The 22,083-nt window shown below is 47.8% G+C and overlaps 1 protein-coding gene across 1 annotated transcript in view; it reads left to right on the top strand.

Moving 5' to 3' along the window:
* The first annotated feature begins 4,704 nt into the window (after positions 1-4,704).
* The window catches only part of CSGALNACT1 (chondroitin sulfate N-acetylgalactosaminyltransferase 1), a 30,859-nt gene continuing 13,480 nt past the window's right edge, over positions 4,705-22,083 (top strand). The window contains exons 1-4 of the mRNA XM_048510650.1: positions 4,705-5,008; positions 11,067-11,933; positions 14,024-14,240; positions 15,850-15,951. Coding sequence (XP_048366607.1) covers positions 11,300-11,933; positions 14,024-14,240; positions 15,850-15,951 — 953 coding nt within the window. The 5' untranslated portion in view covers positions 4,705-5,008; positions 11,067-11,299. The remainder of the gene's footprint in view (positions 5,009-11,066; positions 11,934-14,023; positions 14,241-15,849; positions 15,952-22,083) is intronic.

Below are 22,083 nucleotides of genomic sequence, written 5' to 3'. Positions count from 1 at the left end.
CCTCTAAGACGGTGCGGGCCATGTGGTCTCCGCCATCTCATCCTGATCACATTCGGCTGGCCCCTGCCCTGAATCTCGGCCGAAGGCAGACGCTGTACAGAGGTCTCTGCCGCTGACCCCACCCCCTTCCTCATCAATCCAAAGGTCTCTGCCACCGACCTCTCCAAGTTCATCCAATTCACCCAGCTCGCCCAAGACAACAGACCATCACCTATCGGGGACCAGGGACCAGCAATTGCGGAGACAGGCCAGCTGCTGCCGCCGCCCTCCATACAGCGTGGCGGACAAATAAAGTAGTTATTTTGTCTTAATCGTTGTTATCTTGCAACACTTTGCATTGTTTCATTAAGTAACCAACCAGGTTGTCAGATGAAGGTTCAGTGTAGTCTAACAAAAGCCCTAAAAAGTTTCTAATGAAACTAATACCGGAGCTCCCAACCGTTGCATCTGCTCTGGGCGCCATCTTGAGGCCATCCTCCTTGAATGGAGGGGGGTGTCCAGTGGAGGCTCGGTTCTGGGCCCAGTACGTTTTAATATTTTTATAAATTATCTGGATAAGGGTGTGGAGGAATTACTCATTAAATTTGCAGATGACACCAAATTGGGAAAGGCAGTGAACACTCCAGAAGATAGACAGATTTCAACATGAAAAGTGGGCAGATGTGAACAAGATGCAATTGAACAAAGATAAGCGCAGAGTTGTACATCTGGGTAACAAAAATGTGGAATGTGCATGCTGGTTGAGGGATGCCCTACTGAATAGCAGTGTGTGTGAATAAGATCTTGAGGTACAGGTGAACAGTAAGTTGAATATGAGCAGCCAGTGTGATGCAGCAACAAAAAAGGCTAATGTGATCTTGTGGTGTATCAACAGACACAGCATCCAAATTGCAATGTGTCATAGTCTCACTGTACAACACATTGGTCATGCCTCACCTGTAGTATTGCATTCAGTTCTGGAGGCCTCACTTCAAAAAGGATGTGGACTTCTGGAGCGGGTGCAGAGGAGAGTGAGGAGGAGGGGCCTGGAGACTGAGCCCTGTGAGGAAAGACTGAGGGAATTGGGGATGTTTAGTCTAGAGAAGAATAGAGGGGACATGGCTGCTGTCTTGAAGTATATGGGGGGATGTCACTTAGAGGAGGTCAGGGAACTCTTTTTATTGGCAGCAGAGGTTAGGACTTGCAATAGTGGGTTGAAATTATGGGCAGAAAGGTCCTGATGGATCTTAGGGGGAGGAATTTTACATCAAGAGTTGTGTACCACAGAACTAGCTGCCCAGGGAGGGGGCGCGCTCCCTCCACTGGCAGTCCTGAAGCAGCAGGGGGACAACCAACCGGGGCAGGGCAGTAGCAAAAAGGTGCCCTCCTGCCTGCCCTGGCACCAGCCCACCCCGGGACGCTTTAAGTCAATGATGGTGCACCTATGGCACGTATGTCAAAGGTGACACACCATGATATTTTGGGTGACACCCCAGTGATCACCAATACCCAACTACAACTATTCTCCCTGTTGGAGTTATTTTTGTAATTATTTCATATAATACATACATAATATGTTTTTCATATAACACACAGCACCACATATGGTTGGACCTTGCTGTCCCACCGGGCCCTGCTTGTTCTGTGACGGGGGCAGGCGGAGACCAGGCGGGGACTGGGACAGTGGGCCCTGCTGTACTGTGGGGCGATTGAATGGAAGTCAGTCACCACGACACGTTCTATGCTTAGTGAATTGTGTCTTAGGATGGGACTGGGTATCTACCTGGCTATGGTTGCCAACTTGTTGGCCAAAGATGCCTTATCACTTTTAATAGTCTTTCTAAAATCTATCTTCAAAATAAATTCAAAAACACCTCATTTGTCCCCAAAAATATTCAACCAGACAGAAGATGGCTAAGAGCAACAAATGCGGTCACCCCAGTAAGTGTCTTTCCATGGCTACCAATGCATCAAGAGAAGCCTCTGTCAAGCCTCAGTTTCTCCTATTTGCATGAGGGGAGATATTGCAAGCTTACTATAGGGGCTGGTAGCAAAGGGATACGTCAAGAAATTGCATCCAAAGCAACTGGACTACTCCAAAACTGTCCTATACTCTATCCAATTGCAAGAATAGTAATGGCACATGAGAATTGCCACCCTCTCCAAATGGCCTCAGTCTGCAGGGGACTTTTTCGGGGGAGGGGGGGTATCTGGTTCTTAGGTCTCATCACCCCTCCCATCCACCAAGCACACTTGGCACTCCCCATAAAACGCCTCCTCCCCCACGTGCCTTTGCAAAGTCTTCTCCACTGTTTTGCACCTCTTCTTATGTTTTGAGTAGAAAACAAGGATTTTCCTTACAGCTGCTGGGTTGCACAGGCCCTGTTCCCGCTGCATGGCCTGGCCCCAAGCTCACTTTGCAGGGGACATTCGCCACTTGCTACCTAACCTTAGAGCTTGTAGCCAACCTGACCGGTGGTAGTGCGGAGGGGGAGAGAATGGTCTTTCTCATGGACTGCTGCCCTGGCAGACCTGGCAGAACAGTGCCCTGAACGGAGTAGCCTGTTTGAATCCAGAAATTCTACATTGGGACTGGACAAGACTGTCGAGTGACCCCCCCCCCCATCCCGCCCCCAACCTCATGCCTGGCCCATACGCAGGAAACAGCATTTGAATATGGACAACAGCACACAATGGGCGAAACCAGTTCTAACTTGTCTAACTCATCCTCCTTGTGCCCATCTATATTGCAACACCCATTAAGGGTCGTTACCTGTTTATTGTCCAATAGCCGGAAAAATCCATAATGGGTCAGTGGTCTGACACTCGAGACCATCACCTCACCTGGAACAGCTGAAAAAATCCTTTGTTCAAGGTTTTCTTTTCCTCAAGACACTTTTTCCCTATAAAGGCACAGCTCAGACCCCAGTCAGGTGTTCAATATTATCCCCCCCCCCCCCCCCATGGTGCTCGATAATATTGTTCCATCAACGCTGATCATCCAGAGCCTAGTGCTGGCCACGAGGTCTCTGTCCCTGGACATCCACTACAAGACTGGTAAATGTAATCTTTGATATCCCATCCCCTCTCTATATATGTCCCAAACCTGTCTTTCACCTCTAAATTACATCCTAGGAAACCTTGTATGTCTGTGTTTTTACCCCAGTAACTGAATGATTGTGAGTGGGATTTTATTTCAATTTCTTATTTTCTCAATAAAATCCTTTAAAAAATAAATTTATTTTCTCTGCTGGTTTCTTATAGTGAGTTGAAACCCGTATACACAGGCAATATATATACATATATACATCGATCAAGTCACCCAACACTCCTTAAGCCACGCTAAGCGACCTTGTGCTCTACAGCTAATTTCCCCAACCAAAGAGGGTTGTTGCGTCCCACCATTTTGGGTAACAAGCTGCAGGCAGCCACTGGTGGAGACATCATGTCAGCTGGGCAGGCGGCACCTCAAGGGAGCCAGCAGCACACGGCCTGGGCAGGCACGCCCCCACCCCCAGCAGCAGCTGCCCAGCTTGCTGCTGTGCCCTTTGCCCTCACCTTGAGGGGTCAACGTGGGGGGGAAAGGTGGCCATGGGCAACCGAAGCCTGAGCAGAGGGCAAGCAACTGGCAGTGGCAGCAGAGGTGGGCAGGTGGAAGGCGGAGGCCGGTGGGGGAGCTCAGGAGGAGGACGAGGAGGAGGGCAGCAGCCAGGAGCCCAGGGCTCCAGTCCCTCACTCCCGGGGCAGGGAGGGGAGAGGGCTGGTGGCCGAACAGTGAGACACAGCAGTTGCGCCCAGGGCTGGAGCCCCCTCTGTCCCCCCCCCTCAAGACACCTATGGGGGGGGGTTACTATGCACCTTTGGGAGAAACCTCCAATATCATTTTTAACAGGCAGATAATATAGGGAAGTGTCACTTGGAGACTGTAACGGTGGAGGGCCACATGTACATGGCCAGGATACAATGAAATCCCAGATATTTACCTGTGCTCAACAGATAGTTTAGCATTAGAAAAGCTAATGTCTACCAGATCAAATGCTGCACGTATCGGTGTAATGTAGATTGTAGCTGTGGTCACTGTTTCCAAACAGAAATCCTGAATAAGCAGATGTTTCTTTTCTCTGCCGATTCCATTTGCTTCTGATCAGCTTATTTGAATATGAAAGACTACAGACGGAACCATTGCTTGCTACTGTGTAACTCATTACATAAAACGAGCCATGAAAGATCAGGACATCATCTCCTGTTCCCTGACCCCTCCAATGCGGCCTGGGCCAGATGGTGCAGCAGGCGAGGGCACCTGAACAGGAGCCTGTATGGTTTAGAAAGGGCAGTTTGAGCCACTTTGCACAACCCTCTCACTAACGTTTCAAATGCTGCTGCTGCTGCTGCTGCTTTCTGTAATAAATGGGAGTATTGACTGAAGCTGAGAGGTGTCTTTGGCTTTTCTTCTGTTAACACAACTAATCCTTTCACAGGATTCAGGACCGTCAAAGGCTTCATTGTGCAGCAGGGAATGTGTCGGCCCAGCTATCCGCCAGGGCTCCTGTTCTACCACCTCCTGACCTCATGTAAACTGCACACAGGAGTTCCCCGCGGCTCAGCTCCTGTGCTTTGATGAGTTGATGCATTTCAAGACAACTTCTGTGCCTCTTGTGTGCTCTACAGGCCCTGCTGAGAGCCTCTGTCAGAAGTTCCATTGCACCATCCAGAGGGGAGGCTGAAGGTTGTTGGCATTTGGCAGATTTACAAAGGGTGGAAAGATGTTGGACGTCTCACATTGAGGGATGCAGTGTAGACTCTGAGGCCCCTTTCAAGCTCAGGGTCCCAGCGGGTCATCATCATAGACAGACTGAGAATGCATTGAGCACCCTCTTCAACAGTGTGCCGGGTCTCATTCTTAGGAGGTGATGGGCCAGTTCTAGGCTCCAGAGGCCCCGGCGCAGGACTGGAGTGGGGTGTGCTGCATTCTGACGGTTGGAAGCAAAGGACATCACAGAGTATCTTGCAGCAGGAGCCATGGAACCAGGTAAAATCCTTCCACCTGCTCTTATCTGTTCTGCTCTCCTTTTAGTGCTGAGCCTGCTAATCTCAGGGATGTTCAGTAGCCAGCAGAGCTCCTGAAGGGCCCAGGGCAGGATGGAGGTTGGAAGGAGATGTCCGGGCATCCTGGGACATGTTAACTGAGAGGGGATCAGAAGACAACTACACAGAGAACAGTGTAGTTCTTTGAATGAAGTTTGTGACTTGAAGACAAGGCCCCTGTTTCAGCAGTACAGACACTGCTGGGAACCCAGCCTCAGGCCACTGCTGCTGCTTGCACTGTCCTGAAATGAGAAGCCCCACCCAAGCCTCTCTTAGCCTGGCAAAGCTGCCCTCTCCTCTTGAGGGATGGGGAGGTGTGGGGAGGGGGGGAAGTATTTCACTGCCCCTTCCTCATGAGGGACGGTATGTTTATGTCGGGAAGGGGCATATTTTCGGGAATGTGAATGGTGACTTTGGATTCTGTGTGAGTGAACAGTCCAAACATGCAGCTGGCACACAGTTGTGGTGAGGATAAAAATGTCTGCTGCAGTTTATGAGGGAGATTTTTGTGGAAGGATAAAGGGGAATTGCCAGAGCTTCTACTGTAGTGATGAGCGGGCGGCAGGCCTTTGAGGTCGATTCCGCACTTGCGTTATCGACCTAAGTTCGAGCCGCGTTCGACCTAAGTGCTCCACACAACCACTGGGATCGACGTGGTTTTGTACCAGCCTTGCCCCGTGTAACGGTCAAATTTCCGACTCCAGTTGGGAACTACTACTTTTTCAGGGAACCACACTCGAACTCAGCTCAATTCCAGTAAAGTGCGGAATCTCTGGTGCCAGGAGTCCCCCATTCAGCCAATCACAGCTGAGTGTTTCGGGCATGCGTACAGCTGGCCAATCAAAAAACGCCACCTTTGTCCCTCCATTCCTGTGGCAGTTTTTTAATAACGTGTGTGGGGATAGACGGAACATGGCCGTAGAACAGTAGCCAATCGGAACGGAGCGGCGAAGAGGCACAGGATGATTCCGCCCTCCGAGCTGCGATCAAGCTGGTTGCAGTGGGGAACAACAATGGCTTCGACCTAGGTTAGTACCCTTCTCAGGGAACTGGGTCGAACCTTTTTTACTCATGTGCGGAATCGCCCTGAGATGGATTAAGGTTCTTAGTGATGGGATGATCCTTCAGGAGGAGATTGACTGTTGGACCCCTGCTTTTTTGAGTACGTGTGTGCGTATGTGTCCCTCTTAACTGGCTGTGGGAAGTTTGTTTCCTCAGGTTTGGTGTGAGGATTAATGTGAAGTGCCAGGCAGTGTCCTTCCTCTGTGCCTAGGGAAGGGAGGATGTTGCTGGAAGTTCTGGCCATGCCGCGTGTGGCCAAGGATTCCAGAGGAGACCAGCTTTCCTGCCACCACAGAGGAGATCACTATTGCTAAGGGAGTTCAGGATGTATTGAGGATTTGCCCTTAATTTGGCACTGCCATATAGACTGGGATATCACCTCGGTTTCTTATAGTACAGGAAGCAGAAAGGGATGAGGTGGTGGTCAAACCAGGATTTGTTGAGACAAACCAAGACTGAACTATCAACCACAACTAAAATAAACCATGGTTCCACCTTTTGTGTGAACCAGCTGTAATGTTCATAAGCTTTGTGGGTACAAGAGGCTCCCTTGGCTGCAGCCTTTCCCCGACTGCTCTTCCCCAGGTCTGACACCACCCCTCCCCCATAGCTCCAGGTCGGCGGGCCAGACAATGGGGTGTTAAGTTTGTGTCGCTTCTCTAATATCCCACAAAATGAGCATTGCTGTCGATTCTGTCCTGATACAACTGATTCACTTTCTCATATTCTGCTTCACTGTTCAAAATATAACAACTTCAGAACTGATTTGAGAACTGTAATACCAACAGGGTTTATGCTTCTTTCTGATAAGGTAAAAATGGCTAAGCTTCTAAATAACTCTAATGCTGAAATCTCTGAAGCTGTTGCTACATTTTTACTCTGTGTACTGTAAGTTGTGTAATAATGATCTTTTCACTGTATTTGGAATTCATGACACACACCGGTTTTATGCCTAATAAAGGTTTTGGATTTGGATTTGGAAAAAAAGTGTGTGTTAACGAGGGCCAGATAGAATTATACAGAGGGCCTGATTTGGCCCGCGGGCTGTGAGTTTGACACATGTGGGTTAGAGTGTCAGGCCTAGGATCTGGCAGACCCAGATTCAAACACCCATGTCGCCATGGAAACTTGTGAGGTAACCTTAAGCCAATCACACAGCTAACCTCCCTCTCAGGGATATTGTGAGGATAAAATGGAGGAGAGGCGAACAACAGGAGCTGCTTTGGGCTTCCATTGGGGTTTAAAGGAAGTCAATAAATAAATAAATAGCTATGCCGGGGACACCACTGGGAAGAAGAACATGAGAACGAGCAGGAAGAGTGTGAGAAAGAGCTTATCCCAAACCAGAAACGTGCTTAGCACAATTCTAAGTTCCCTTTCCAAAACCATCCTTTCACTATCTCTGTCATTTTTCAAGCTCAGCATTAAGTCCAGCAGCTGTTGAAAAGTCCTGTTAAAAAGAGGACTTGATTAGCCTTTGGGACACTGAGAACTCCTCATATTGACTTCTTCAGCTGCCACTTAAGGATGATGGCTTAGGGACCAATCCCCACCCATATGCAGGAATATGATGTCATGTATCATTCCAAGATGGAGAAGGTTCATGACATCGGATCAGTATTGGACGGAGAAGCGGCAGAGTGGTTTGTGGAACTATTTGAACTCGACGCCGAGGAGCTTAACTTCGGTGGCCGATTTCTTGCAGGGTTCGAGGATTGAGATGCCTGTGATAACGTTAAAAAACACTAAAGACTATGCGGCAGGGCAACAAGCCATTCGCGGAGTTTGCTCGTCAATTCCGTGTAGTGGCCAGCAAAATTCCTGATTGGCCAGATTGAATGAAAGCCGAATAAATCTATGAGGCTGTTGATCCAAAAATTCGGAGCTGGGGTGTTATGAACAACGAGCCTCGTACAGTTGCGGAATGGATCAAAATCGGCAGTGTGATTGCAGGCAGACTCAACCGTTCCAAGGGGGCAGGAACTAAAATTCAACCAGCCAAGCGCCTATCCCTCAGGTGAAGAAAACTCCTGCCTCAACTACCATCCCACCATCTACTACTGAAAGCGTCTCTGAGCGACGTCATCGTTTAGGACTTTGTCTGTACTGTGGCGAAATGTCAGGAGGCCTGTTATTGTGGGGATTTTGCTATTGCTGCTTTCTGTATGTTGGGGTGGTGGAATGGGTTAATTGCATTTCTAACTGACTTTCAACTGTCTTTTGTATGATGTTATACTGCACTAGGTGCTGCTCAATGTCAGAGCCTGGCCATCGCTACTGTTATCTCTTTCACAGTTAAACTACTGTTCTTATTCATGAGTTTGTTTCAGTTTTTGGGATTCTGACAGGCGGTCATCACCCACAGTCAGGCAGCATTTCGCTCCAGTCCCCCCTCCGTGCCCACTTCGCTGGAGGAGGTTTTTTTTTGGGGGGGGGCTTGAGGTCCGCAGGAGGAGGGTAGTGACCAACTGGAGAAACGGGGGGAGTTCTGGTGGAAGTGGGATCGATTCTATGTGCCTCTGGCAGTGCGCCTTCTAGCCTTGCAGGGATGTCATGATGTAAAATTGGCAGGACACTTTGGGTTTGTGAAAACATTGCATTTGGCCTGTAGACATTTTTGGTAGAGGACGCGGAGGGGGGATGTGGAAGCTTATGTTAAAGGTTGCCCCACATGTGCGATGGCCAAGAGGGCACAAGGGAAGGTGCCTGGCCTCCTCCAGCCCCTGCCAGCACCCTCCACACCCTGGAAGGTGATCTCCATGGATTTCATCACCAACCTCCCGTCCAGCAAAGGGAAGTCGGTGATCTGGATGAACTTGTTTTCGAAGCAGGCGCACTTTGTCCCTTGCGCATCGCTGCCAACAGCGAGCAAGTCTCGCTCCACGCTGTCCCTGACCGCGGTGGACAATTTATTTCGCAGTTCTGGTGGCACTTTCTGAAGCTGCTGGGCACAGAACAGGCTCTTTCCTCGGCTTTTCACGCAGCAACCAATGGTCAGAGCGAACGTACAAACGTAACTCTAGAACAATATTTACGGTGCTACATTAATTTCCATCAGGACAATTGGGTTGACCTGCTGCCTTTCGCTGAATTTGCCTACAACAACGCAGTGCATAGCAGTACGGGAAAGACCCCCTTTGAGGTTGTGTCAGGACAGTCGGCTAAGCCGTTTCCATTCCTGGGGGAGGTCCAGCAGGGGCCTGGGGAACTTCAGGAATGGGTGCAGTCCATCCGGCAAGCATGGGGACTGATGCAACAGGCCCTGGAGAAGGCTAAGTAGGGGTACAAGCAGCAAGCCGATAAGAAACGGCAGCCGATCACCCTTGCGGTAGGGGATTGGATGTATTTGTCCACCAAGAACTTGCGGGGATTGCAAGGGTGTAGGAAACTGGGGAAGAAGTATATTGGACCTTTTCAGAGTGATTAATAATGTGACAGCCGAATTGTAGTTTCCTTAAAACTTGAAGTCTGTACATCCTGTTTTTCATTGCAGCCCCCTCAAAAAGGCGCCTCCCCCGGACGACTGGCACCCTCATCCGGTGGCGCCCACCCCTGTTGAGGTGAGGGGCAAGCCTCACCACGAGGGGAAAGAGGTGTTAGATTCCCGGGTGCATCGTGGATGGCTACAGTATTTGATCGCTTGGACCCATTTCCCGGCTGGGGACAATGAATGGGTCGATTCCATACATGTCCAAGCCCCTTGCTTGGTGAAGGCGTTTCACCGGGCTTCCCCGATCGCCCAAAAGGGGGGGGAGGTCTTAAGGGTGGGGCGGAATGTCAGGACCATGCCTGTCAGTGCCGTGATGTCTTGCTGTGAGTGAATTGTAAATGTTTCTCTGTTTCCCTCTTCCCTTCCTGGCAATCTCCTGGCACCAGACCACCTTCAAAGAGGTGTGAAAGGTTCCCAGGTTCTTTGAAGCTCTGTAGTGTAATTGTAGTAGAAACTGCAGTAGACATTGTGGGGTGAAACGGGGGGTGGTGGTAAAGGATATAGGTCCTGGATCTGAGCTCTCTAGCTCAGATCCTGTTTTACATTGTTACTCTTCGTATTACCTGGAATAAACTGCTTTTGGACTTTCCGACAGTCTCTGTTATTTCCATGTTCGAGAGTCTGACACCACAAGTGCTCCACGTGGCTTCACTGAGGGCCAAGATCACTCCGCCCACCCTTCAAAATGGTGGAAACCAATCATGGCCTAATAAACAGTTGTGTTGCACTTTAACTTTTAAAAACATCATATTATTTCAATCCTTGCCCCACACTGGTGAAGTAGGTAAGAATTAATTTATTTTATTAGATTTAATCTGCTGCCGCTCACAAAACATAAAAACAATTTAACCATCAAAACATTCCAACAAATTACAATAATTAACTATAAAGATGGTGATAAACAATGAGGATTGCTGGTAGACTCAATTGAATTATTAATTATTATTGCAGATGTGTGTGGGGGGGAGGCTGAGAAACAGGTTGCCTTAGACTGGCTTATGGATGTCCTGGTTCATAGCTCAGTCTCTTAACCAGCATGCTGTATCCCTTCTCCTGATAACAGGAGAAGGGATGTCCAGTCGCTGAAATGTGCGCCCCCCTCTCTCTCTATTCGATTACCACCATATGCTACCCTCTTAGAGGGGAGTCCGGCCGTTCCCTTTCCTTAGGGAGGCCTTTAATTAAATTGGGTTTTGGGGTGCCTGATATCTTTGTATTGACTGCTGCCTTTAATAGATTTTAATAGATTTTATTGGATTAATAATTTTACTGATTGTAATGAATATTGTTGTGCACCGCCCAGAGCCCCTCGGGGATGGGGCGGTCTACAAATTCAAAAAATAAATAAAAATAAATAAATAAACAGACCCATAAGCCATAGTGGCTTCTCTTGAAGCAGAATGTTGACACAGGGTCTTAGTGCATAATATGCCTCCATTTTGTCCTTCAGCTGACCTTCTCTCCACTGATGCCAACCATCAATGAAGTTGGACTGAAGAACACCCGATGCCGTTGATTCACAGTGCTGGGCCTTCAGCTTGGCTGTTGACAGTGCCAAGGGGGCGTGCCGCGCTTCTCAATTGCCCCGTATGCTGACAGGGAGGTGCCCATGATGTAGGCCCTGACAGCGGCTTCTGGCAATTGCAGGACTGGAAAGGACCGTGGGTGCTGTCAGCTGCTTAGATGATGGTTCGGCGGGGCCTAGTGGTCTGGCTGTCTCGGGTAGGAGTTGGGTTGGTGGTTCTCTGCTGCTTGGTATCAATGCTCTACATGTTGGCCTGCAGCCCCCGAGGTGACACGTGGCATCTTGCCTTCCCCAGGCACAAGAGCCTAACAGGAAAAGAGAAACACCAAGACATTCTCTGGGTGAGAGAGGAGCATCCGCAGGACTACATCAGCAGCTTGAAGCAGCAGGTTGCCCAGCTGAAAAGGGCTCTCCGGGAGAGGAGCAGGCAGCTGGAGAACATGCAGGGGCAGAGCAATGGAACCGTGGGAATGGAGCTGGGGCAGGAGCGCCCCAGGGGGACTCAGGCCGATCTCCTGAGGTTCCTGCATTCCCAGATTGACAAAGCTGAGGTTCACAGGGGTATGAAGCTGCCAAGTGAGTATGCGGCCATGCCCTTTGAGAGCTTCACTCTGCAGAAAGTGTACCAGCTGGAAATGGGCCTGTCACGTCACCCGGAGGAGAAGCCAGTGCAGAAGGACAAGCAGAATGATCTAGGAGAAGTGATTGAGTTGGGCTTGGAGACCTTAAACAGGCTGAAGGACCAGGACAACACGGGACAACAGAGGTTTTCCACCGCTGACTTTGTAGAAGGTGTGTGATCTTCAGAGCTGTGCCTATAAAAATGGATCTCCCGTCGAGAAGAGATCATTCCTTTTGACCCTCAAAAACCATTTCCTTCTGCAGGCTTAGCAATGGCTTCCTACTGTCCTTTTGCTCAGCTAAATATGAAGGTGCAAAAAAATTCTGGGATTCAAAACAGCTTGTGGCAGAACAGGTTTGCTTTGCCTGACAGGCCCTATTCCGCTCCCTAGCCTCTCCCAGTGGTTGCCAACTTTTCCTGGAGAAGGCTAGCTTTCTCACTGGGTAAACCACTGCCACCACCTGACCCGCTGGGGAAAGCCAGAATTCCCCAACTTCCTTTCCAACCCTGAGGCCTCTGCCTCAGTTTCCCTTGGTTCCCCTCTCCTGGGTTCCACAGGGCAGATTGGAAGTACCGGAGGAAAAGCTGCTTGCCCGCTGCCAGCCTTCCTCCCCCCTCCTAGTCAGATAGCGCATCCAAGACGGTGGGGCATTCGTGGTACAGAAAACTGTTCTCCACATCTAAGGTTTAAAAATATTTATTAAAATTAAAATAGTTACCAGTATATTTTAGCACTGCACCAGATTGACCAAGGGTTTCCCAAAAAAGGGTACAAACACCAATCCCCTGTCCCTCCCCCGAAACATACCCTAGCAGTTGTTGAAAGTAAAGTAGGCCTGTGAAGCTGAGAAGGTTGCAGTTCTCCAAGAGTTCTCATTACCTGGCAGGCTGAGTGAGCTACCTGGATGAGCTCGAGGTTCAAAAATGGCTGCTTCCTTCTCAGCCCCGGCAGGAGGTCTGCTCGCAGCAGAAAGAGAAAGAGAAGAGACCTCGCCCCTCTACTCCCAGCAATTTCTCAGATCCCAGACCCCACCTTCCTTTGACCTGGTCAGGCTGGGTCAAGATATCTTTTCCCCCTAGGTCAGGTAGGTCTTCCTGATGTCCCTCTGGCACCTTTTAAGTCCTCCAAATCTATGATACCTGATGGGAGAAGGGGAGGGGAAGAAATAAGAAAAAAAGAAAGGGGGGGGGAAGGGGCCATTTCTCCACACAGCTCAATAGTGATAAAGTGCCAGGGAGTCATCTGGTTCCACCACGAGCGTGTGGAATTGACTCAGCTGGCCCAAGCGCCAAGCCGCGAGACCCTAATGAGAAATTTTGGTCACAAGCTTTAGTCCATCTGCCTCCCAAAGGATTCCTTTGCGCTGCCACCTCGAGAGTAGGAGTTAGGAACACACCAGTCTGGCACTGGGACTTTTCCGTTTTGCCTTCTTCCGCTCCAAGGCTGGCCACGTCCTGCTCCAGGTCACCCGAGTCAGAGCGGAAGCCTTAAGGTCTCGCTGTGAGAGTGGGCCAGATCCAAGCTGACATCTCCCAGCCATTCCTTTGTATAGGAGTAAGAGTGGCTCAAATTAGGCTTTTATGTGGGTGCAGACAGACCAGCATAAAACCAAATTAATAACATTACCTTTTTGGAAGTACACTTGAAAAAAATCTTACCTGAATACCTAAAACAGGCACACAGAACCCTACAACTGAACATGAGAGCGAAAACAACAAATGGCCACAGCCAACGCAACTGGAATAGCCCCAGTCTAAACAAGCCCCTGCCGAGTGTGGGGCTACTGTGCTTGTGACAGAACTCTGTCTGTGTCCACTGACTCCTGCCCCATGGCAACTCCTCCCAGCCACGTCCCTCTCCACTGGGGATCAGAGCCCAGGTTTTGGGAGGGGAGGAGACAAGACGCATCAGAAGAGAGGCTTCAGGGAAGGAAGTTATGCATGGCAGAAGCGTTTCACATCTTCAGCCTCAGCTTGGGTGAGGGCAGGCACAGGGGCATAGCTAGGGGAATCGGGGGCGGGGGAGCTGGAGCCCCAGACACCACTCTGTGTGTGAATGATGTGCCAGCCGGTGCTTGGAGGGAAAGGGCACTTGTGAGCACTTGTGAAGAGCTGGAGAAGCAGGGAGGCCAGGAGATCCCTCTGAGCTGGCTGGAAGAGTCGCCCGCTGGGATGAGCGCCGTGCTGCTTTGTGGGAGTGGGCAAGCCGTGGATTGAGGTGGATGCTGACGGTTCTTCCCCCCCCCCCTTCTCCTCGCAGGCATCTATCGGACGGAAAGAGACAAAGGCACCTTGTATGAGCTGACATTCAAAGGACACCAGAACTATGAATTCAAGCGAATTGTCCTGTTCAGGCCATTTGGCCCCCTCATGCAAGTGAAGAATGAAAATCTCAACATGGCACACGCCCTTGTTAATATCATAGTCCCACTGGCTAAAAGGGCTGGCAAGTTTCATCAGTTCATGCAGAACTTCAGGTTGGCATGTTTCCTCCAGATTGGCCTACCTATGTTTTTTCAATGCGTCCTTATCAGCAATGTGTTCTAGCATTTATTTCCCTTTGTTTAAAAAACTCTGCCCTTCCTCAAAGAAGTTCATACGTAGTTTTCTCTCCCTCCCTCTGCATCCTCATAACAACCCTGTAAGGTGGGAAAACCTTCAAGAGGCTGGCAATAGCAAACCACCACCTGCATAGAAAACTACATGAGGTCATAACTGCATAAGTCAGCTGTGAGTTGACAGCAGTGGCGTAGCTGCCAGGGGTAGGGAGTCTTGTCCCGGGCGTGCACAGTGTGTGGGTGTGGCGGGGGCGTTCCGGGGCAGGCAGGGGCACAGGACGAACGTGCATCCCGAGCACAGTTCCCCCTCACTCCACCCCTGCTTGACAGGAAAGGGGGAGGATACTACACTTGATTTTAGCCAAAAGGCTGAGAAGGATACGTAAATAGTAAACCTTCTACTGGAACATCTAAGAACAATTCAGACTGATTGTTGTGGGTTTTGCGGGCTGTATGGCCATGGTCTGGTAGTTTTTGCTTGTAATGTTTTGCCTGCATCTATGGCTGACATCTTCAGAGGCATGTCATAGTAAGATGTGATTCTCTCTGTGACATGGTGTGCAGTGATTGTATGGTGGGGCATGTTTTTATATCCACATCACAAGTAGAGGGGTTAGGTACATTTGCAATCTCATGAGTTAATAACCATCTCTATTTGCAGTATTTGTTTTTTGCCATTTTTATCAATTAGTTTAAAAATAAACCTTTGATCATATTTGCTTCAACTGTACTTAAAAATTTGACCATATTTGCCGATTCTTTTGCCAGTAATAACATAGCTATCAATTTGTATCCATGGAAGTGGATATTAATTAAGTGTACATCTCATTTTATTTATTGTTATCACCATTTCTTAGGTTCCATTGAATTTACAAAACACGTCTAACATATTATTAACCTGGAAATAAATCAAGATTGTCATGCCAATCTCCTCTGTTGAGCACAGTTTATCTATATGAGCTAGCTGTGTAGTTTGAGGCACCCATCAGTGTTTTAGAATCGATTAATAGTTTTAAAGTATTGTAGAAGGCTTTCATGGCCGGATTCAACTGGTTGTGGTGTGATACACCTCTGAAGATGCCAGCCACAGATGCAGGCGAAATGTTAGGAACAAGATCTACCAGACCACGGCCACACAGCCCAGAAAAACCACCACAACCAATAGTTTTAAAGTTTTCAGTTATGTATTTTGGTGTCAATATTATGTTGTCTTTATTGTTATAGGATGCTGCCTTGAGTCCAGTTATGCCAGGGAGGGCAGGATGTGAATCTAATGATTGAATGTGTTTTGAGTTGCAGAATTTTTGTGATAAGAACCAGCAATTCCATCAAACACTCTGCTAAGCTTTCCAAGAACAGATCTGTGATGGCTGACTCCGCCCCCGGCCGCATCCCTGCTTCTAAAGCCACAGCGGGACAGAGTCCTGCAGGGTCAAGAATGAGGAGAGGCTACAGGGAGGAGGGTGGGAACCTTTCCTCTGGGAGAGACGGGTGGGTATGAAAGCGTGCCCATTTACATTTATTCCAGGGAAACGGGCATCCGTCAGGACGGAAGAATTCACCTCACTGTCATCTACTTTGGGAGAGAACAACTGAGTGAGGTCAAGGAAATCCTAGAAAACACCTCCAAGTGAGTCGGGCTGACTTCTGGCGCCACCCTTCATTCAGCAGCCAGGGTCAAAAACCCTTGCTGGGCTCTTTCTCCCGCCTCCTATTAGTAGTTCAGTTCTGAGAAGCCGAGCGGCAGGGTTCAAGGCTTTCCGGCCTCCCATGTGTGAGAGACTGGCTGTGGGTTTCAGTGGTGAGTGGGAAACACTCTGCACGTGCTCACTGGGCTTCCTCCAGTGTTATTACAGAGCCTGGATTTTAATTACAGTCTTTGGGGCAGAGCAATGTAAGCCCTGGCTCAGGTGAGTCTTTTCTATCCGGCAGCGATTTTGATTTGATTTGAATTTGAGTTTATATACCGCCCTCCCCAGGAGGGCTCAGGGTGGTGTACAACACAATGAATAAACAACAATACATTAGTACAATAGGACTAGGCATAAACCATAATGAATAAACAACAATATATCAGTACAATAGGACTAGGCATCATTTACAATAAACCCTAACATAGTCCAACATCAGCTCAATAATACTTAATACTCAATAATACTTAATATTCCTATCTCAGGTTAACAACTCATAACATATCCATCATAACACACAATAACCATTTGTAACAGCATAACAACATAATACATAAATACATTGCATAACGTCACAGTCTAATACCCAGTGTCACAGCATCCTGACACCCACAAGAGCATTAACCCCCAAGACATGAAATCATAAACCGTTACAACTAAGCCAGGGGTAGGGAACCTGCGGCTCTCCAGATGTTCAGGAACTACAATTCCCATCAGCCAACTAAGCCAAGCCTCATAAATTAGTTAACCTGATAACAACATAAAATTTAGATGGCGACTTCCCCTAAATTCTATAATCCAGGATGACCTAAAACTACAGAATCCTATCTACACTCTCAAAACCTACTGTAGTGTATACTTATTAAACCCCATCTATGAGCAATCTAAATCTCACTACCACTGTAAGGAGACCAACAACTGAACTCAACTACACTAAGCTAAACTTTTTGACATACCACAAAAATCATTGAAGCCCCGGAATAACTACAACAACCCCGTACGTCTAATCAACTTAATTACTTGAGTGCAGTGTCCAACAAGTCGCTGCAGTCAATAGTGCCAATGTTCTTACAATGTTCTTACAATTCTTACATGTTCTTACACTGCTGCCGCCATGTTCTTGTTTTAGCAGGGGGCCGCCGCCACCGCCATGTTCTTATTGGGAACGCCTCACGCCCAGATGGGGAATTCTCGAGTATCCTCTGGACAGGGACACTCGGACAGTTCTTTGGGCAGAGGCACACTTGGATGTTTTCTGAGTGGGGGAGCTCTTGCTTATTTGCTGATGTTTTCTGGGGGGGGGCTGCCACCACCCCGTCACCACCACTCCCCCACCCCGTTCGGAGGGCTCTGCATGCCATAAGGGGGTCCCTGCCACGGACACCCCTCACCATCCAGGCATCTCCCGAGATGGAGCAGACGTTGTCCTCCTCGGCACACTTGGGGGCATCTCCGCTCAACCTCCCAGTCGCGTCTGTGGTCGAATGCTGGTAAACACTGTTGAGGGTTCCCTGCCATCGACCCCGACCCCGTCCTGCAAGTTCAAGGGTTGCTGCCACCAACCCCCTCTCCGTCTCCATCTCCGTCTTGCAAGCCTGGATGTTCTCTCAACCGCCCCCCGGCCAGAATCTTGCAGCTCAGGTTGCCACTGGGAGCCGACCGTTGCTAAGGCGTGAGCTGACCACCACCGTTGTTGCCGCCCTCCATGCAATGTGAGTCAGTGTATGGCCATCTAATTCACCTAGGCAGGATGCCAAAATTTACCAAAATTTGCTGCAATATAGCAGAGGGTAGTAGAAGAAGTAGTAGTAAAAGTTCTTCAGCCCCCACACGTCTGCTCCAGGCTCCATCTTGATCTTGTCTTTCCATTTTATGCCAATTCAGAGATGTGCCCATTATAACCATGTATCTATGCTCTGTTCCACAGAAAGATGATAGTAGATTCTCCATTCTTCTGCCACAGAACAAAGCATGCTGGAACTTCTTTGTTGTATACCCTGTTCAGGATAAAGATGACAAGATATCTGTAAATTCATCCACCATTTCCTGGACCGTTTTTGTACTAGAATGCTCTGCTTGGATCCTAGTGCCTACCTAGTTCTGTCTCCAAGGCACTAGGACACAAGCAGAGCAATCTAGAACTAAGGCAGTTCAGGAAATGGCAGGTGAATTCACAAATCTCTTGTCATCTTTATCCTGAACAGAGTATAGAATGCTTCCCTGAGTCCCAGTGCCTGCCTAGTCTTGCTCTCCCCAAATGTTGGGAAGTTTGAAAGTAAAAATACATTTTAGCATAAATGCTCTTGTATCAAAGGACCATTGTCAATAATGCACAAAATGATGGTTTGGTAAGGGCAGTGTGTAAAAATGAATGACAATTTTCATATTTGTTTGGGAAGCATTCGATTTGCTCAGCCTCTGCACCTCAACTGACCAAACTACAATCTTTCTAAGGAACGAAGTATAGTAGTAGAGTGACTGTAACAAAAGCAGTAAAAACAGGCCAAAAGCAGACTGCCAGGATGTTACGGCCTGCTCAGTTAACCCAATTAAGAATCATGAAGCAAAAATATTTTTTAAAGGAATATTTTATTTTGAGCATCAGTAACTTCATTCAGTGGCGGGAGAAGGCGCACCCTACAGACAGAAGCCTAGCATCTTTATAGGGCTTGAAAAACAAAATCATCCTGCTTTGAGGCAGTCATTATGACATCACAAATGCATTAAGAAACATTAAGAAAATGCATTAAGAAATGCTTTAGGGTTAGGGTTCATCAAGGTTTTCTTTCAGACATGCTGACTTTGCTCCCCCCCCCCCTTCCTTCTGCTGACTCAGCACATTATTAGTTACCTTCAAATGTTTCTCTATGAACAGTGGAGGACGGAGGAGAGCAAATGGGTGCCATCTCACTACCTATTAAACATCTGTAAATTCAACAGAAGAGAAATCATATTGTCATGAAATAAATTTTAGTTTGCTAGTTTACTTTGTAAGCTTTTAAAGTTCAGAAAACTCTTTCTTAAGAATCCTCTGTCTTCTGTTATCACTGAATAAGACGGAAACAAAGTTATCGGGGGGGGGGGGGTCTGCGTTCCTTCCATATTCTGGCCTTATCTTGTTTCTGGGCATTCTGCCAAATTCTGTAGCTTCTGTATTTTTCTGCAGAGACCTTTGTCTGCGCAAATGGGGAGATGTCAGGCCTGCATTTATTTTTCGTTAGCTAAATACCAGTCAAAAGAGAATAATTCTTACTCTATAGTTATATATATTTAATAATGAATACTAATCACATAATATAATTTTCCTGGGTTAAAAGGAGACACAAACATCTTCATGTGTTCAGTGGATTCCAAAACGGACGGCACATTGAGAGCCCCCGAGGGTCTGTCGGTAAAGGGGGGAAGGGAAAAATGGCCGGAATGGTGAGAGAAACCTGGAGGAAGAGCTGTGGGGGTGGGCTGTGGGGAGGGATTTCCAGAAAAGCCTTCTCAGATGGAGGCATCAGCCCCTTCAGAGCCTTCTGCACGCATCCCCCGCTCTGTGAGACCCACTGAAACAGGCAAACCACGGCCTCGCTTATTCTCACAGCACTTCCTTACCTTACAAACTGTTACAAGGATTGGTGAGATCATGAATTCTGAACACCTTGGGGAAAGGTCTAAATCTATGGGATCCTGTGGGGCCCTGTCCAACCCAGAGCAGACCGTGGGCCTTCACCTGGTAAAGAAAGGCATCCCACCCCCCACAAGGAGCTTAGCAGAGCAGCAAGATCAAAACCCCACCTACAGATAACAAGAATATATTTTCCTGTCACCATTTCAAAGGCACATCAAGTCTAATCTCCTTTGACGTATTATCAACCAGACAATGAACCATCACATGACAGGATAGGTTTCTGCATTACACCAAGTGGCCTCGTTTGCCATACCATTAATTTATTTTCATTTAGCATTTCTTTATTTCACTTTTCTCCTGGGGAAGAGAGCTCCAAAATGGTTAACACAACACAGAGAGGAAAAACAAAATGAAACCAAGGAAGGAAGGAAGGAAGGAAGGAAGGAAGGAAGGAAGGAAGGAAGGAAGGAAGGAAGGAAGGAAGAGAGGCTTCCAGTCATGGGTGTTCCTCACCAGAGACTGTTGAGAAAACTCAGCAATGAAGGAATAAGAGGGGAAGTCCTCCTATGGATTAAAAACTTTAATGATTTGAGGAAACCAAGGGAAGCAAAAGAGAAATTAAGGGGTGTAAAATGGGAAGTTCTCACAATGGAGAGATGTCGGGAGTGGTGTCCCCCAAGGATCCGTTTGGGACCAGTGCTCTTTAACCTATTCTCATAACTGGAATAGTACCTGGAAGTAGGGGTTGGAGTAAGCGTGGTGTGGCCAAGATTTGCAGATGATAACAAATTATGGTAGGGTGGGTGAGAACCACGAAAGGATTGCGAAGAGCTCCAAGCGGACCTTTGATGATAAATTAGGGGAGTGGGCTCAGAAATGGCAAATGCAGTTCAATGTAGCAAAATGTAAAGTGATGCACATAGGGGCAAAAAATCCAAACTTCACATACACGCTACAGGGGTCAGTGCTATCGAGTCTACAGACCAGAGAAAGGGATTTGGGCAAGTCTTAGTTGATAGTTCCATGGGAATGTCAAGCTCTCAATGCATGGCAGCTGTGAAAAAAGGCAAACTCTACAATGCTGGGGATCATTAGAAAAGGAATTGATAATAAAACTGCAAAGATTGTCATGCCTGCTTATATAAAGCAGTGGAATGCTGACATGCAAGACTTGGAGTACTGTTAGTCCAGTTCTGGTGGCATGCATCCCTCCAAAAAAGGATATTGAGGAGATAGGAAAAAAAGTGCAGAGAAGGGCAACAAGGATGATTGAGGGACTGGAGCACCTTCCCTATGAGGAGAGGCTGCAGCGTTTGGGACTCTTTAGTTTGGAGAGGAGGCGGCTGAGGGGGGATATGATTGAAGTCTACAACATTATGCATGGGGTAGAAAATGTTGACAGAGAGAAATTTTTCTCTCTTTCTCACAATACTAGAACCAGGGGGCATTCATTGAAAATGCTGGGGGGAAGAATTAGGACTAATAAAAGGAAACACTTCTTCACGCAACGTGTGATTGGTGTTTGGAATATGCTGCCACGGGAGGTGGTGATGGCCACTAACCTGGATAGCTTTAAAAGGGGCTTGGACAGATTTATGGAGGAGAAGTCAATTTATGGCTACCAATCTTGATCCTCCTTGATCTGAGATTGCAAATGCCTTAACAGACCAGGTGATCGGGAGCAACAGCCGCAGAAGGCCATTGCATTCACATCCTACATGTGAGCTCCCAAAGGCACCTAGTGAGCCACTGTGAGTAGCAGAGAGCTGGACTAGATGGACTGTGGTCTGATCCAGCTGGCTTGTTCTTATGTTCTTATGTTCTTATCTGGGAGAGACCTGTGGTTTTGGCGGGAAGAGGGAGCATTGGGAAAGAGAGAATCCCTCTCTCTCTAGGAAGAGAATTTACTTCTAGCGAAAGAAGAATTCCTAACCCAGGGTTCTTAGAGCACAGCTAGTTCTTCTTCTGGACAGAGAGACTAGAACTGAGGGAACTGACTTAGAAACAGTTTGTGTCAGAGAAGGACCAGTTTCTAGTCAGGAGTGGAAATCACATGCTGTGTGGGGGAAGGATTCCCATCCCTAGTTCTTTAGAAAGATTTACTTCAAATGCTGTGAAGTGATTCTAAAGTTTGGGAAGTCTGAAGCAAAGCAAGCTGGAAGAATATGCCTTTCTGTGTAGTTTACAGACACCAGAGTTACCACGTAAACCTCTGGATACTAGCTTGGAAATAATCTTTGAAACGTCTTGTAAGTCTGTATGATAGTGGCAGACTTTCTTCTGGAAATTACTAAATGCCAGTAGATTTCCTTCGTCCTATCATGTATATCCTGTATTGTATATGCTTTTTAATCTGTTTTTATTATTGTTGTACTGCTTTATGCCAATAAAGGCTTGCTAATTAAAAGGGGCTTGGACTGATTTATGGAGGAGAAGTCGATTTATGGCTACCAAT

Source organism: Sphaerodactylus townsendi, linkage group LG11 (genome assembly GCF_021028975.2).
Source record: "Sphaerodactylus townsendi isolate TG3544 linkage group LG11, MPM_Stown_v2.3, whole genome shotgun sequence".
In the NCBI taxonomy this organism is placed as follows: Eukaryota; Metazoa; Chordata; class Lepidosauria; order Squamata; family Sphaerodactylidae; genus Sphaerodactylus; species Sphaerodactylus townsendi.
Note: the sequence above shows the minus strand (reverse complement) of the source record. Positions and strands in the feature narration are given on the sequence as shown.